The sequence below is a fragment of the Rhinopithecus roxellana genome, chromosome 1 (genome assembly GCF_007565055.1).
Source record: "Rhinopithecus roxellana isolate Shanxi Qingling chromosome 1, ASM756505v1, whole genome shotgun sequence".
NCBI classification, from domain to species: Eukaryota; Metazoa; Chordata; class Mammalia; order Primates; family Cercopithecidae; genus Rhinopithecus; species Rhinopithecus roxellana.
In genome coordinates this window covers 89,621,229-89,638,870 of record NC_044549.1, presented here as the reverse complement: position 1 = coordinate 89,638,870, position 17,642 = coordinate 89,621,229, and the positions used below count along the sequence as shown (strand labels likewise).

General features: G+C 44.9%; 1 protein-coding gene across 1 annotated transcript in view; it reads left to right on the top strand.

Annotated features, from left to right (window-relative positions):
* SRGAP3 (SLIT-ROBO Rho GTPase activating protein 3) overlaps positions 1-17,642 on the top strand; it is a 267,671-nt gene that overhangs the window by 196,963 nt on the left and 53,066 nt on the right. The window contains exons 9-11 of the mRNA XM_010369901.2: positions 2,054-2,251; positions 7,856-7,940; positions 13,708-13,735. Of these exons, the coding sequence (XP_010368203.1) occupies positions 2,054-2,251; positions 7,856-7,940; positions 13,708-13,735 (311 nt within the window). The remainder of the gene's footprint in view (positions 1-2,053; positions 2,252-7,855; positions 7,941-13,707; positions 13,736-17,642) is intronic.

Below are 17,642 nucleotides of genomic sequence, written 5' to 3'. Positions count from 1 at the left end.
GTGCTATCCTGGGCAGAGAGGGCAACTTTGCTTTTCAGCTCCACAAAGGACATACCTAGGACAAATGTGAGACAGATTGGAGCTCAGGATGATAGCAAATCAGTGCAGTCCCCGGGGGGAGGTTGTATGGAGACAAATTATATATTTGTTTTTCAAACCTGGAAAGAGACAGGAGATGAACAGAGTGTTTTCTTTATTTATTTATGCCCTATATCTTCCCTCAAAGGATTTTAAATTGTTTACACGGAATAGCATATGGATCATAATGTTAATGGAATTTAAATTGGAAATCAGGGCCAAAGAAAGGAGAATGAAGCCAGTGTTCCTCTGTATGAGCTGCTAACGGGCTTGAATAGACTTAATTTTGAACCTGAGCTTCCTGTCATGCTGCATTAGAAAGAATTGATTCGTGTATTCATTCAACAATATTTATTCAAGTATTTATAGAGCACATATTGTGTACCAAACATTGTTCTAGATAGAGAATAAAGTGAGTGAACACAACACAACATAGCACCTCCTCTCCGGGAGGGAATATTCTAGTGAGAAAAGACAGATAATACTTAAAACTGTTGACAAAGAGAGTCAAACTCTGTAAAATACTTGAAGAGATTTATTCTGAGCTTAATATGAGTGACCAATGGCCTGGAACATAGCCCTCAGGAGATACTGAAAACATGTACCCAAGGTGGTTGGGCCACAACTTGATTGTATACATTTTAGGGAGATGTAAGGCATCAATCAATACATGTAAGATGTACTTGGTTTGATCTGGAAAGGTGGGACAACTGGAAGCAGGGGCTTTCAGGTCATTGGCAGATTCAAAGATTTTCTGATTGGCGATTGGTTGAAATAGTTAAGTTATTGTCTAACGAAAGGAATGTCAGGGTTAAGATAAGGGGTTATGCAGACCAAGGTTTTATCATAGAGATGAAGCCTCCAGGTAGTAGGCTTCAGAGGATAGACTGTAAACGTTTCTATCAGACTTAAAGAGTCTGTTCTAACAGTAATTCCAAAAAGGAGGAGGGTATAATGAGGTAGGTTTGCCGCCCCCTTCCCATCATGGCCTGAACTAGTTTTTCAGGTTAACATTGGAATGCCCTTGACCGAGAGGAGAGGTCCATTCAGATGGTTGGGGGCTTAGAATTTTATTTTTCATTTACAAAACACAAAAACAAGCCAAGAAATGAATGAGCTTGGAAAATATTAGACAGTAATAGGCACTGAGTGAAGATATCGGGGGGGCCTGATGTCACCAGGAGGTGACATTTAAGCTGAGGTCTGAGTGACAAGAAATAGACTTTGAGTGACAATAATTTTATAACAAACATTGGAGGCAGTTTTTCCAGGTACTATTTTTGGAACCAGCCTCCAAAGCAAAGAATCTGCCCTTTAGGCACAGTTCAGCAAAGGGGTGCTGTAAGGTCAGGGCCCGTGGACCCTGCTCATGCAGGCTTCTGGTGGTCCCATGAAATTCCAGAAGAAAAACTGGAGTCCTAACTGAACAATGTGTGCCTCAGCAGCTGTCTTCCTGGAGTTTTCCTTTTCTCAGCTGGGCTTTTGATAGGAGTCCAATAGCAGATACCTGGAGAGTTTGTTCATGAAGAATGGCTGCCCACCATTGTCAGCTTTGTCTCTACCCTTCTCTGAATGAAGAGAACTAGAGCATGTCTAATGTTGTCTTTACTCAACTGACCACCTTACATTGGAGGAGCTGGTTTGGAGTTACATAATTAGGGCAAGAGAAGCAAACCTAGAAACCTGGGTTCCTCATTTGTTGCAACATTCCTCAAGGTTCTCTCTGGCAGGAGCCATACAATAAAATGTCTTTAAATTGGGCAACCTGGCTTCTCATCCCAGCCAGCTGTGTGATTTTGGGCTGGTGACTAATTTGTGTTTTCCACATTAATACAGTGAGAAGGATTATTTTTGTTCTGCCTATATCCTAGGGATTTTATATGGAAGAAGTAAAGTGACAGTTGGGAAAGGGACTTTAAGGGTCAATGGCAGTATGAAAATACAGGATTTTTGTCAATCCGCTGTGTTTCTCCAGGTTAGGAAAACCCTGGATGCCACCATGCAGACGTTACAGGACATGCTGACTGTGGAGGACTTTGATGTCTCCGATGCCTTCCAACACAGTCGATCAACAGAGTCTGTCAAGTCGGCTGCCTCTGAGACCTACATGAGCAAGATCAACATTGCCAAGAGGAGAGCCAACCAGCAGGAAACAGAAATGTTTTATTTTACAGTAAGTGGCATCCTGGGCCCAGAACCACAGTGTCTGCCAACCCACTGGCAGTGACTTTTCAGGAGCAACCCAAGCTACTGAGAACCAGAGAAACCACATGGGTCAACTGGACCTGAGACTCCACCACCATGCTTTTAAAATTAAGTTGCCTGGCTTGGTTTTCTGAAATGCAGAAAGTGAATTCCCAATGGGTAGCACTGGCATTGATCTTGGGTGATGATTATTGACATTTTCTTGCTCTAGAAAAAAACCGAGACAGTTTTATTCAGTGGGGTGATAAGAAAATGGCTAACAGAGTCAGGTGCAAGTCCCAAGGAACAACCCTAAAATTATGTATATAGATTATCATGTTGAATTGTCTTAAATTTAGGTGTGAGCTTTGGGAAAAAATGCCCTAAAGAATCCAAGCAAATTGCTCTTTAGTTGCTTGCGCTTCATATAAAATCGCATGTTAATTATCTTCCATTTGGACAGGGACTGGGAGGAGCAAGGAGACAGGGACTGGGGCTTTAGTTCAACATATGTTTACTGAGCATAGAATATTAGGTTTGTAAGGGACCTTAAATCTTCCATGGGATGCTTGAGTCTGTTCAGCCACATCCCTGCCCAGGAGCCATCCTAACTCTGCCTGATTGCTCCCAAGATTAAAAGCTCCCTTTTCCCCCAAACAGCCCTTTTGTTTGCATTGTGCCTGGCTTTTAGTATTATCATGTTTTCCTTTATCTTTGCTATCTTCAAAAATCTACCTCACTGGGATTTCTTGGTTCTCTTCTCTGGGACCACCCAGAGTGGAGGCTAATTCTACATGACAGTATTTCACATGGTTGCAGGGAACTGGGATTTCATTTCTCCAGGCTAAATGTATCTGATTCTTTCAGTCCTGCCTTATAAACTTTTGTTTTGAGTAGCCTCAGTATCCTAGTGACTCTCTCCTGAATATGTTCCATGTGCTGATGCCTCTTCTAAGGTGAGACTCCAAGCAGTGGTCTGCCCAACACAGAATTGAGCAAAATTGGCTGGGCGTGGTGGCTCACGCCTGTAATCCCAGCTCTTTGGGAGGCCAAGACGGGCAGATTGCCTGAGCTCAGGAGTTCGAGACCAGCCTGGGCAACATGGTGAAAAGCCGTCTCTACTAAAATACAAAAAATTAGCTGGGTGTGGTAGTGTGCGCCTGTAGTCCCAGCTACTCGGGAGGCTGAAGCAGGAGAATTGCTTGAACCTGGGAAGCGGACTTTGCAGTGAGCCGAGATTGTGCCACTGCCTCCAGCCTGGGAAACAGAGCGAGACTCTGTCTCAAAAAAAAAAAAAAAAAAAAAAGAATTGAGCAAAATGTTCACCCCTTCTATACCAGGTACTATGCTCCTATTCATACGTTCTAAGATCATATTCTTTTATTATTATTTTAAGGCTAAGTTAATATCAGTTATAGCTCTCTTCCCTGCATGCTGCCATTAACCAGGCCTCACTCTTCCTAAGGCTTTGTAGGGGATGTCTTGGGCAGGTCTTCTGTTTATCACCAGTTAGTTTTCCTCTTGATGAATTCAATTCATGGTTTTAGTCAACATCCTGATCCAGTTACTCAGCATACATGCTGTCTCCTCAAACCTGTGTTACCTGCAGATTCAGTGAGTGTGGCTTCCAAAGTTTAATCAATTTAAAGACTAATGGATATACCAAGGCCAAGGCCAAAGACAGAGGTGTTAAAAATATGCAGCTAGGGCCAGGCGCCATGGCTCATGCCTATAATCCTAGCACTTTGGGAGGCCAAGGTAGGAGGATCCCTTTAGCTCAGGAGTTTGAGACCAGCTTGGGCAACATAGGATGACTCCATTTCTACAAAAAAAAAAAAAAAAAAAAGGCTAGACATGGTCCATATCTGTGGTCCCAGCTACTCAGGAGGGTGAGGTGGAAGGATTGCTTGAGGCTGGGAGGTTGAGACTGCGGTGAACTGTGATTGCACCAGTGCACTCCAGGCTGGGTGACAGAGGGAGGCTGTCTCAAAAAAAAAAAAAAAAAAAAAGAAAAGAATAAAAGAAAAGAGAAAAGCAATGAGGCTAATATCGATTGAACTGTAGTCATTTAACCCATCACAAACTCACCTAATTCTAACCGAGCTCCATCTTGTAACTGGCTTTGTCAAATCCCTGGTCGAAAACCAGTAGTCGACACACACTGCATTTTCTCCAACACCCTTTGACCCTGTCAAGGAAGAAAACAAAGCAGAGCTTAGCGAAGCAGCCCACGCTGATTGCTGGCATTCGCCACTTCCATGGGGCCTACTGTGTTCACAAAGAGAATTTATGGTTACAACATGCACATGAATATTAATTCACTTTCGCAGTAGAAGCAAAGAAATCTGGGGAACAGAATGCAAGAAGGGGGTTCAGCCTACTCGAAGTTAGGAGGATTCTCTAGTATCTATGACTAAGGGTCATAAGATGTTATAGTTTATTCTTAATATTTAGTTTGTTAGCGTGGTTTCCTAGTATACCTTCTCAGGACTCATTATTTTAGGTCTTTTTAAGGACATCATAATCCTTTAAATACAAACATCAATACAATTTGATGGCATTCTTTATTTTGTGGACATTCGTTATTCTTCAGATGGTTGAAGCTTAAATGAGGCGGACAGAGATGGGTTACAAAGCCCCAGGCTGTAATTTGCACTAACCAGTGGATGACCTGCCAAGGCATGTGTTATGTGTTTGGGACTAGATCTTCAACTTCTTGGGGCAGTGAGACACGGTGAACAGAATATCAGCTTACCCCTCAGCTCTGCTTTTTTGGGGAATTCTTGGATAGGAGATAAAATGAGAGGACATTATTGCTGAAAGCATCTATAGAGAGCCTCTCAGACAGTAGTTACCAAACTGAAGTGTGCATTTGAACCATCTGGGAAGCTTGTTAAAAATGTAGGTTCTCAGCCAGGCATGGTGGCTCATGCCTGTAATCCTAACACTTTGGGAACTGAGGTGGGTAGATCACTTGAGCTTGTGAGTTCACGACCAGCCTGGACAACATGGCAAAACCCCATCTCTACAAGAAATACAAAAATTAGCTGGCCATGGTGGTGTGTGGCTGTAGTCCCATCTACTTGGGAGGCTGAGGTCCCAGCTACTTAGGCTGCTGTGTCCCTGTAGTCCCAGCTACTTGGGAAGATGGCTTGAGCCTGGGAGGCAGAGGTTGTGATGAGCCAAGATTGTGCCACTGCACTGCAGCCTGGGCAATAGAGCCAGACCTTATCTTAAAAAAAAAAAAAGTAGGTTCTCAGACTACCACTCTCCCAAGATGGATACTTGGAATTGGGAACACTTCTGGGCCTCACTGGTTCCTCCTTCAGTGTCAAATGAGGGGTTAGACTCAAGGTATTCTTGAACAGGAATCTGCGCGTTGACAGTCTCCCCAGCTGGTTACGAGCCCCTGGCCCTCTGCCCCACACTTGGAGAAACACTGAGTCTACTCTCAGTTCACACTGGGGAGGACATGGAGGCCCAGAAATGCTCAATAATCTGCCGAGGTCACCCAGTGAGTGACCACAGCTCTGAGCTTCTGTTTTCTTCTGGGTAGAACAGGCCTGATGATGCTTTCCCCATTTACTGTCCAAGATTGTGATGAGGCTTAAACATCTGTATGTGAAAACTGTCAGGTGCTCTGCGGATACAAAGGGGAGTGACTCTTAATGGCCACTAGGCCAGGTCCTGGGAGCCTAGGACCATGGAAAAGGAGAGAGGACACCACAACCTCCCACCAGCCCGTTCATTCCAGAGCATCAAGGTGGTCCAGCATGAGGTGACCCCAGTCTTATTTGTGTATATGTCAGCCCTCACTCCAATGGGTCTTTCTCCCACGGCTGTCAATGGGAAGGTGGTGATATTAGAGGCCCTCCTCTACAGTTGACTTGGGGGTGTCTGAGCCTCTACAACTCACTTTTCTCTGCCCCTTTTTTTAGTGTGCTGGCTGGGACAATAGAGTGGGTTTCTCTTTGAGAAACTAGCAGGTAGATTTGGGGCAGTCACATCTACTTCCTTGACTTTATTCTCAGAGCTCTTGCAATTATCGTGCCCCTTGCTTACAAAACTCCTTCCTGCAGGTCCCCATGTGGCCCCCTTTCCACCTCCTTCAGACCTTGGCTCAAATGTCCACTTTGCAGTGAGGTCTTCCTGGACTTCCAATCCACTGTTCACACTTTATTTATTTATTTATTTATTTATTTATTTATTTATTTATTTATTTATTTTTATTTATATTTTGTGGAGATGGGGGTCTCACTCTGTTGCTCAGAATGGAGTGCAGTGGCATGAACATAGCTCACTGCAGCCTCAACCTCCTAGGCTCAAGTGATTCTCTCACCTTGGCCTCCTGAGTAGCTGGCACTACAGTACACGCCCCCAGGCCTAGCTAGTTTTTTAAACTTATTTTTTTAGAGACTGGGTCTTGCTGTGTTGCCCAGGCTGGTCTTGAACTTCTGGCCTCCAGCAATCCTCTCACCTCAGCCTCCTGAGGAGCTGGAATTACAGGTGTGTGAGTCACCATGCTCAGCTCTGATTTCTTTTTATCCATAGTATTCACCACCACCTGACCGAGTGGTATTTTACTTATCTTTTTTGTTCATTTATTGTCTCCCTCCCCACTCCACCACATAAGCTTCAAGAGGGCAGGGATCCAGTGAAATTTCTCAGCACCTACTCTAAACCAGTCACAGCTTTAGGCACTGGGGAGCCGGAGATGAGCTGGGTGTGGAGCCCACCCTCCAGCAGCTGGCCATGCAGCAGAGGCATGCCCAGTGGGGCTCTGAGACTGTACAGGTAGGGGAAGCTGGTACCCGTGTAGAGGTGGCTGAGGCCCAGGCTGAGTTCAGGCAGGTAGGTGTGTTTCTGTCCTGGCCTGTTCTCTGTCCTTCAGTACCGCTCTAAGGTGCACTGCACTGGGCCAGGGCCCTGAACTAGGAAGCAGGTTGGGGCTGGGTGTGGCCCACAGCTGACTTTCCATGGGACCTTGGACAAATCACTTCCTGGTGCAAGCTTCATTTTTCTCATCTGTAAAAGAAGAAAATCCTATCACCTACTGCAATTTGGGTTATTTTAATGGGAAAGCCTCTCAGGGGCCTGCAAGCCCTTCCTCCTTCAAAGCGGGGCCAGATGAAAGGAAGACTTGATCCCAGGCTCCTCTGACAGATCTGATAAAGCTCTCTGGCCTCGGCTGAGCGTGGCCCCTGGGATCGTTCCCATTTTTATTGCTCTTGGCACATAAGCACAGTGGAGCTTTGATGACGAAAGAGGCCCTTTGCTTTGTCTCCTTGTGGCCTTTACCTGACAAAGGCAGCTTTCACTGCTCCCATTCTCCCCCGGCTTGCTTTGTGTTCCTAACCCCTGACCTGAAAGGCCTGGAGCCCTCCAAGGCCTGGCCACGGCATGGCAGCGCTGAGGATCTAGATGGAGGAAAGCAAAGACGCAGATGCAGAGGCCTCTCTGTTCCCTGCACTGGGGTCCCTGCGGGTGACATGATCTCTCTTCGGCTTCCCTGTCCCAGAGGTCAGTTGCAGAGGCATATATCCCATTACTCGGCCTTGCAATCTATAACTTCTTTGTGCCTTGTGTCTTACAGAAATTTAAAGAATATGTGAATGGCAGTAACCTCATCACCAAGCTGCAGGCCAAGCACGATTTACTCAAGCAGACCCTGGGCGAAGGTGAGTGAGGTGGCGGAGGCCCTCTGGGAGGTGCTCTGTTCCCCACTGGGTTTCACTGTGTCCCCCTGACGTGTTGAGCTGCTTAAGCTTTAGACAACAGGCATCTGGCAGAATGAACCTGGACTGACCAGGACTGGGCAGGCTAGGAAAATCACCTTGGTACAGATGCCTTGGGGGTCCAATCTGGCTATAGAAAATAAAGGGCGTGACTTGCTTTTTGATTAATAGAAAGAAAAAATAAATAAAAAAAAGAAAATGAGGGCAACCACAAGTCTTAGTTTAGGTTGGCAGGGACAGTCCAAGGCAAACTGATAGAGGGGCACCCATCAGGTAGGGAATGGGAATCCAGGACCTCAGAGGCCGGCACTGACATTTTTCAGCAGACACTGTTTGCAAGGAATACTACTGGAGTGTCTGGCCAGGGTTCTAGGTCCAGAGAAGGAAAATCCATACAGTAAGTCAGGGTTTGGCCCTTGAGGGACCTGATGACCAGGCTTAAAGCCACTCAATGCCTTCCAGTGGCAGTTGGAATAAAATCCCAGCTGCTGTCATGGCACGTGAGGCCTTATAGCACTTAGCTTCTGCCTGCTTCCCTGACCTCATCAGTCATTCTCCCTTTCCTTACTATGCTGTAGCCACACTGAGCAAATTTCTGCCCTTCAGGACTCACCAAGCTTGTTCCTGCCCCAGGGCCTTTGCATCTGCATGGGTAACCACCACTGAAATCAGGGGATAGAGCTTTTCAGTTACACTAAAAAATTCCCTTGTGCTCCTTTGCAGTCAGCCCCTCATGCTCTACTCTGATCTGATTTCTGTCCCTGCAGATTAGTTTTGTGTGTTCTAGGTAGTAAGAGTGGGGAAACATTGGGTGCTGATGGAAATAAATGTTCCATATCCTGATTTGAGTTACATGGGGGTAGACATTTGTTAAAAACTCATTGACTAGGGGATAGGAGTGGGGAAGACTTAGTTGCAGTGAGCTTTTTCTTCATTCTTTCCCTCTAAATTTTACTCATCCCGACATTTCAGTATCGGGCCGGGAATAAAGGGGGTGTGGAGGAGTGTGGGTACCAAAAAGGGAAGAAAAACAGTGAGAATGGAGGAGAAAGGGAGAAAGTCCAAGAGTGGAGCTCAAGGTGTAGGTGCCATGGGGGCAGCTTCTAAGACTAGCATTAAAGAGGAGGGCCAGTATTTATAGGCGCAGGTCAGGGGGCTGTTCCTCATGAGCCAGGTAACAAAAGGTAGGACCATATGAGTTGGTGGCTACTTGCAGTTTTGCAATTAGATGCTGAATTTGGAAAACTAATCTTCTTTTAAAAAATAAGATCCTGGGTCTGGTGCAGTGGACTGCCCACGCCTTCTTGGCACAGAAGCACAGTGGAGCTTTAACGAATAAAGAGGCCCTTTGCTTTGTCTTTCCGCGGCCCTTACCTGACAAAGGCAGCTTTCATTGCCGCCATTCTCCGGGGGCTTGCTTTATGTTCCCAACTCAAATGATGATGATGATGATGATGATGATGATGATGATGATGATGATAATGACGGTCATCATCATCGTCATCATCATTATCACCATACTTAGTTTTGGTTGGCATAACTCCTGGTCCATTTGGTCCTCCAAGTTTATTTAGCCTTCAACTACACCTTGCTCTAAGATTGCTCTACCAGTCCCTCTTCTGAGTTTTGAGCTGATTAGCAATAAAAAAAAAAAACTCCCGGAAAATGTGTTTTCGAAAGTAGAGGGGCAGCTGAGAAAAAGCCATCTGGAAGAATCTCTGTAATCCTGTGTTTCAGTAAGCTGGCTGTGGAAAGGCTCACTGTGCTTCCTTTGACAACTGGATGGTTCTTGATAGACTGGTCAGTTCTAGAGAAGATTTTTTTTTTTTTTTTTTTTGAAGTAAATGTTCTATTTTAAAACAGTTTTAGAGCTACAGAAAAGTTGGGAAGATAGTATAAAGTTTTCATATACTCCATATCTAGTTTCATATACTCCACATCTAGTTAATGTTTATTAACATTTTACATTAGTATACTATATTTGTCAGCATTAATGAATACTGACACATGTTATTAACTGAAGTTAATAAATTACTGCATTACTGAAAAAGATGGAACCTGAATAAATTGAGACCAAATCTCCAGTCATTTTTATATAGCCACTACACGATAAAGATACATATAGATTCTCAGGGCACTGGGTGAAAGGGGAGAATTTGTACTGACCTAAATGATAAATTGGAAATTGCCCACTGGGTGAAGGAAGAAGGGAAAAAATTCAGCAGGCCAAAGAGAGCTCAGAATCTTAGCGAATTCATCCTTCTGAGTGTCAACTGGTGATTCACCTTTTCCTGAGCGTTTTGGTTCTTCTATTCAGTAGAATTCTCTTCTAAGACTAGGGTAGTGTTACAGCTGCATCAGTGGCCTTTTTATGCCATATGAAGGCTATTTTGTAGTATCATGTCTAGTGCCTCAGTTTCTCTAAAGTACAGTAGCCCTCTTTTATGTGTGGTTTTGCTTTCCATGGTTTCAGTTGCTTGTGGTTAACTGTAGCCTGAAAATATGAAATGGAAAATTCCCGAAATAAACAATTCATAAGTTTTAAATTTCTCACTGTTCTGAGTAGCGTGATGAAATCTTATGCCGTCATGCTCCATCTTTGCCAGGATGTGACTCCTCCCTTTGTCCTGCATATCCACTCTGGATACAGTACCCACCCACTGGCCACTTAGTAGCTGCCTTGGTTATCAGATTGAAAAAACAGAGGACATGTGGGATTTGGTACTATCCACAGTTTCAGGCATCCACTGGGGGTCTTGGAACATATTCCCCACAGATAAGTGGGGACTGCTGTACTCTTTTGACAGGATAGCTCAAGGAAACTACAAGTTAGATGAAACCCAAGGTCTTTGGGGTCAGCTTTACTTAGAAGCAGATTTGAGAACATGATTGACCCTAGACATACAAGTCAAAAAGCTTCCAGGTGCTTGGCAAATGGCATTCCCTGTTACAAAGGATGTCACTGGCACTTCTTGGGAGCAAGAGCACACACCTTGGCTGTCGCTATGCCATTTTATTGGCCAGAGAATTCTCAGTTTATCATCATCTCTGAGTCTTAGACTTACGATCTTTTTATTGCTCTAGGGTGTGAGTATTCTGTAAGCTCCAGGGTTTACACTCAAGATGCAGTTGGTTTTTCAATTTCTGAAAGCCCCTCAAGCATGAGTGAACAGTGTGCTGCCTATAAAAGGGAAGGTGCATAACCTTTTCAGGCCAAGATTTAATCGCCCATCACAGAGCAAAATGGCCACCAGGCCCAGGCCATCTGACTTTCTAGAAAATGACTGAACCACCAACTATAAAATATATTTTTAAAATCCCAACAGGTCTCAGAAGGTAAAGGATGGGCATTTTTTGATTCCCCATATTTATGAGATACTGAGTCACCCTATTTCTTAAGATGTTGATTGTGGGATTCTTGAGAGCAGGAATGTGAGTCTGAAGCTGATCAACAACGTATTAGATTCTGTGCCAGAGAAAAGTCTGTCTTGAGTGTGTTCTGACATTCCACTCCACATCCTAAAACCTTTGATTTCTGCCTGCCCCCATCTGTTCATTCATCTATCCAAGAGCACAGGCATTTTGTTTGGCCAGGCCTGGGGAGACAGTGGTACACAAGAAAGATAAGGTTCCTGCCCTCATGGAAAAGAGAGACCTCAAATGGTAAACAAACTACTAAGAAAGTGTGATAGTTGAGCTGGGTGTGGTGATGGCCCTGTAGTCCCAGCTACTTAGGAGGCTGAGGCAGGAGAATCACTTGAGGCTAGGCAGTGGAGGCTGCGGTGAGCCAAGATTACGCCACTGCATTCCAGCCTGGGTGACAGAGCAAGTCTCTGTCTCTTAAAAAAAAGAGAGGGTGGGCATTATAATTGTGTTAAGTGCCATGAATGAAAACTTTGGGCTGAGATACAGAACAATCATATATGTGTCAGGGAGAGATGGGGGGACCTGCTTTAGATAGGGTGATCAGAGAGGGTTCCTAGGGGAGTTGCTGTTTCAGCTGAAACTAAAGGATGAGAAGGTGTCAGCCAAGTGAAAAACCAGGGGAAGAGTTTTTGGGGAAGAGGGGACAACATTTGCAAATGTGGGAAATGTGGTGAGTTAGAAGAATTGAGAGAAGGGTATTGTAACTAGACCATGTGGAGTACATAGAAGAGTGGACAGTTTGGGAACCCAGAGAAGGACGGATCTTTTCCTGGGGATGGAAATGTTTTCAAATTGAATTCTGGTGAGGGTTGCATAACTTTGAATAGTCACTAAAAATCGCTGAATGATACACTCCAAATGGGTGAATTTTATGATATATAAATTATACCTCAATTATGCTATTTTTATAAAAGATGGCAGTGCATCTGAGTTTGGAATTCTAGGGAAGGGTAAGATCTAGACATAGAGTAGGGAGTCCTCGGTAAGCACTTGCGGTCACTTAGAAAGGATGTGTAGAAAAGGAAAGCAGCCCTGGGTCTGTGTCCTGATGGCACTCCAACATTTCGAGGTTTGAGGTTGGGCAGAATGAGGAGGAGACAGAAAGAGAAACTGAGGAACCTGTAGGGCAGGAAGAACACCTGGAAAGTGTGGAGTCATGAAAGTGAAGAGGAGAGAGCTTTGTAAGAAGGGAGTGGTGAACTGAGTAGAATGGTGCAGAGGTCAGGTACAATAAGGGCAGAGAAGACCATTGGATTCAGCCTGAAGGAGATCCTTTTTGACCTTAAGTGTTGACCTTGACAAGAGCAGTCTCAGCCCAGGGATGAGGACAGAAGCCTAGCTGCAAAAGGGTAAGGAGGGAATAGGAGGGGAGGAAGCAGTAGTGCCTCCAGACAGCTCCTTCAGGGAATTTTGCTGTAAACAAGAGCAGAGAAATGAGGATGTAGCTGGAAAGAGAAATGGGGTCAACAGAAGGGTTAAAAGCTAGGTCGTGCGTATCCAGAACACATAGATATGCTGCTGGAAATGGTCCAGAAGAGAGGAGATTGGTGATGCTAGGGAGAGGGGAGATACCTGCAGAAACTGAGGTCCCCAGAAGGGCAGAGGGGATGGAACCAGGGCATAAGGAGAAGGTCTGGGCTTTGTCTGGCAAGTAGGTGGAAGGGCCTAATGAAGGCACGCAGATGGAGAACCCATATTACTTGATTTTCTTTTCCAATGAAGGAAATGAGAAGATCTTCAGCTGGGAATGAAGGTGGAGGCAGGGCAGCAGGGTGGAGGAGCACCAGCCTTATGGCTGGTATCCTTCAGTGCCAGGCATATGACAGGGGCTCAGTCAGTCTTTGTTGCCATTAAACATTGCAGGAGTTTTCGAACTTTGGGAGGCATAGAAGTGATCACCAGGGGTGGTTGTTAAAATGCAGATTTCTGGGTTTTTATCTCAGAGATTCTGATTCAGAAGACCCATGAGAGAGCCAAGAAATCTGCATCTTTAACCAGACCCCCAGATGTTTCTGATGCAAGTAGCCAGAGGGCTGTAGTTTGAGAATCACTGAAAATGTCTGTGAACAATAACGTGTGTGTGAACACAGCCCTACAAATAGGAGGCTTTTAATAAAGAATTAATAAGACGCAGTTCTTTTCAACAGACCATACCTTAGGCATAATTGATTTCATATTTCATAAATAATTAAGACTCATTGTGTTTTGTTTTTAGAAAAAGACGAAAGTTCTTTGGTTTAAAAAGAAAAGGCAATTAAACATTAATGTATACTTTTCTTTGCAGGGGAAAGAGCAGAATGCGGCACCACCAGGTGAGAGTGGGAGAGTTGTGTTTTCTTTCATCTGCTGCCCGAGGTGGGAGTGGGATGGGGCTGGGGAGGCACTGCTGGGAGCTGGAGAAGCAGGGATGGCTTCTTCACCAATGTCCCCACGGGCTGGTGTGGGTGTGCCTAGGTGAGGCACAGTTGCTGCTTCGCTGCTTCTAGCATTAGACTGACAAAGCCACGCCCCTCCAGGCTGGCGATGGAAGGGGCGCTTTGGAGGCTGCTGTGTGGCAGTGGGGCACCCTCCCTTTGCCCTGGCCATCGGGTGAGACAGTATTGTCTACTCAGAGTGGCTGAGGGCAGCCTGTAGGAGCCAGAGGCTGTGGGGTGGCTGTTGACCTCTCTTCCCACCTGCTATACCATGCTGAGCAAACTGCCCAGCCTTACTGCGAGGACCAGCCTGGGGTCCCCATGTACCAAGGCTTTGGGTCAGGCTCAGATTGCGCGCAGCTGGGCACACGCATGCGCATAGATGTGCACAGACTCCCCCGCTGTCCACACCCTGGCTTGGACCTCACGGGCACTTGGATGGGCTGACGGAAAAGTAACACACGGGCAACTTCTGCTTTCTCTTCAGCTCGTTCAACATTCCCTTTTGCGCTTTTCCCTGAGCAGACTAGAGCCAGTGAACACTTTCCACTCAGCAGCTGATAGCTGAGGGGCTGACTTTACTTCCCTTTCAGAAAGCTTAGATCCATAAGTGGCTCTGTCACTGGCCAGGTTGTTTGCTTAGAGCTTATTTCATTTCTGCGTTCCCAGTAAGAGATACTGCACTGTCTACCTGGAATTCAGCCAGTGGCCCAGAGGCCAGCACTTTTCCATCACATGGCAGTAGAGCGCTACTTTTGGCCCCACTTTCTGGGCCCGAGGACCTGAGGGCATTATTTTCTTTCCCACAAATGCTTCCCAGTGGCCCCAAATCCTGAGAAACCATCATGTTTGGCGAGAGCAAAGATGAACTCCCAACTCTCTCCTGCTCCTTGGGAAGGGAGTGGGGCAAAGTCTTGGAAAACTCTAGGGTTTTCAGTTTCCTGGGCTCAGGATGGGGAGACCGAGGGCTCGACAGAAGTTCAGCCTGTACAGCTGTTCCTCTGGGCTCTGGCAATTTGGAAGCATCAGGACGATTCACACCAGGCGAGGCCCTTCCAGCACATGGGGCGGCAGATGTGCAGGGTCACTTTCGAAGAATCTTTTACAAACCTATAATAATTTTTTTTTTTTTTTTCCTGGCAAGAGAATGTTGTCATAGTCTCAAAACAACAGAAGCTGAATTTTACACCAAATTCTGCAAATAGTGAAACAGATGGGGGATGAATTGAGCTGTCCCTCACTTCCTCCTAATTCCTAGAACTCATGCAGAGAAGTTTGTTCCAGCAGAGTGTGGGAGAGGAGATCTGTAATCAAACCCTTGGCCAGGTCTCAGGGTCGTCCCTCAGTGGAAAGTTGAGGGTTTGTTTTTTTTTGTTTTGTGTTTTAAATAAAGCCCTCTGAAGTCTTCCACACCCTCCTTGACCTAGGGCCTGGGAAATCCAAGCTGAGTTTATCAGACCTCCCACTTAGACACCCTGCATTCAACTGCAGCTACCCTGCATTCAATTGCAGACATAGCCCTGTGTACTCTGGTTCCTGGTCAAGGTCAAAGTAAACTAAAGTCTTTGTTAGTAAACTAAAAGTCTTCCCTTACCTCCAAAATCATTATCTAACTTGTGGAGATTGTTGCTAACAACGTCTCTGTCCTATGACTCTCTCTGTATCTTCCATGGACTCCCACATGAGGTGGATATCATTTTTGGATGGTTATTTGAGCAAGATCTCCTCAGCCAAGTTGCTGTTGACCTTGTATAGAGGAACTGGTTTTGCATATGGGCTACAGTATGTTATATTTTTCTCACACTTCAGAACCTTATCTTAGGATAGACCAAATTCGTAAAAACCCTGTAATTCAGGATGGCCAGATGTGATAATGCACTTAAATTTAAAAGTGTATTGTAAATGTCGAAGCAAGATGCAAACATAAGATTTGATTATTGTGATTCAAATGATGTCTGGCTCCCCTTACCCACGTTGACATGCCCTCGTAGTCTGGATTAGAGATGAAATCACTCGAGATCTTGTTCAAGCAGATGCAACACAGTACACAGCCCATGCATAGCCTCCAAGGGCCCGACTGGCATTGCACTACAGCATTGCCACCATTTGGGATGTTGACCTCCAAGTCTATTAGGTTATCTAGGGGAATTTTTCATCACATCCCTTTAGTTGCAGGATAATTTTGAGGCAATTTCCTGTGTTGCCAACGTGTGTTAATTTTCATCTTGATTAAAAGGCAGAAAGGGGACATTGGTCTCTGGTTTCTCTTTCTTTCTCTCTGTGGCTTTCTCTGTTCCTGTTTTCCCTGCCTCTCTTTCTTTCTTTCTTTCCTTTTTGCTCTGCATCTGAGCAGCAGAAGAGATGGAAGGCTTAGGCTGCCCCACTTTCCTTGGCCGGGCTGCCCCCCTGCTCCCCACTTTGTGCCCCACTCAGCACTTCAGTAAGTCAATATAGATTTTATATTGTGCAAAGTTGGGATAGCTACGTTTCCTTGTCAGAGATTCCAGACAGTGCACAGAACACCACACAAAGAAAGAAATCCCCATGTGATTCACGCAGTCCTTTGCTTTCTGGATTGGGCAGGAAAAATGGAAAAACGTATCTTATTTTCCCTTTATTCCACTTTGTAAAATTTAAGAAAAAACAAAAAACACTTAGGACTTTCTTTTAAGGAAACCTTGCAGTTGGGCACCATAGGTTTTTTGATATTGAGTGTCCAACACCTGCTTTAAGAGTCTCTGCTCTTCCTGGCCATGAGAATTTTAACAGATAATTTAATGTTACTTCTGGATGTTCTATGCTATGTTCTATGATGAAATCACTTTCATACTCACACTAGAGCCTTGAGAGTAGGAAGAGCTGAATTTTACCACCAGCCTCAATCACATTTTATTTGTGTGATCTTAGGCAAGTTTCTTCATCTTTTTTGGGCTCATTGACCTTGTATGTAAAGTGAATTGAATATTTTTTCCCAACCTCACAGGGTTGTTGTGAGGTTATCATGCAATGTGATAAGGAAATGATCTGGGAATGTTCACAAACAAACCAAACACTATGAAAACAGGGTGACAATGTTTCTATCATCAAGTTATTTCTAATCCCCAAACTTAAAACCTTTGGCCTTGTGTCACATTTTTAACACTCTCTTTTGCCTTTGGTATTTGAAAATTTAAGAGCAGATCTTGTAAGAAATCCCACCCCCACATAAATACATCCTCAAAAAAAATAAGTAATTTTTGAAAAAGAAATGACATGGACTTAGCTAACCAAATTGACATAGATCCAAGATGGGCTTGAAATAATCTTGCCTGTTGTTTCTTTTCAAAATTTTGATCTGTGCTGTTATTTTGTTTCCGTTGTTTGGGTGGCATGATATTTGGATTCACCTGGTTTTTGCCCATGCATGTACTGGAGCTAGCAGCATTTGCTCAATACTCAAACACCTAGGAGAAGTTGGTTAGAGGTCCCTGGGGATGGCTGGCCTACTGAAGGAGACAGGTACAACAAGCCCAGTCAGCAGAGGCAGCATGAATCTCATTTATCCTGATTGGCTGCATAGTCCAGAAGATTTCTTGCCCACTCACAGAAATCAATGAAGACTTGGGGGACCAGGTCTTTGCTTGTCATGTGTGGACATTATCTGTGCCTGGCTGAGTCCCCACTTGTTGCTACCCAAATTTTGAACCAAGCCATTTGAAAATGAACTGCCTCTCTTGGTTAGGGGCCCTCTTCCTAACCTTAAAAAACCCTTTGCCCCAGAAGGCTGGCACCATTGAGTCAGGCCAACTTGTGTGGTGAAATGAGC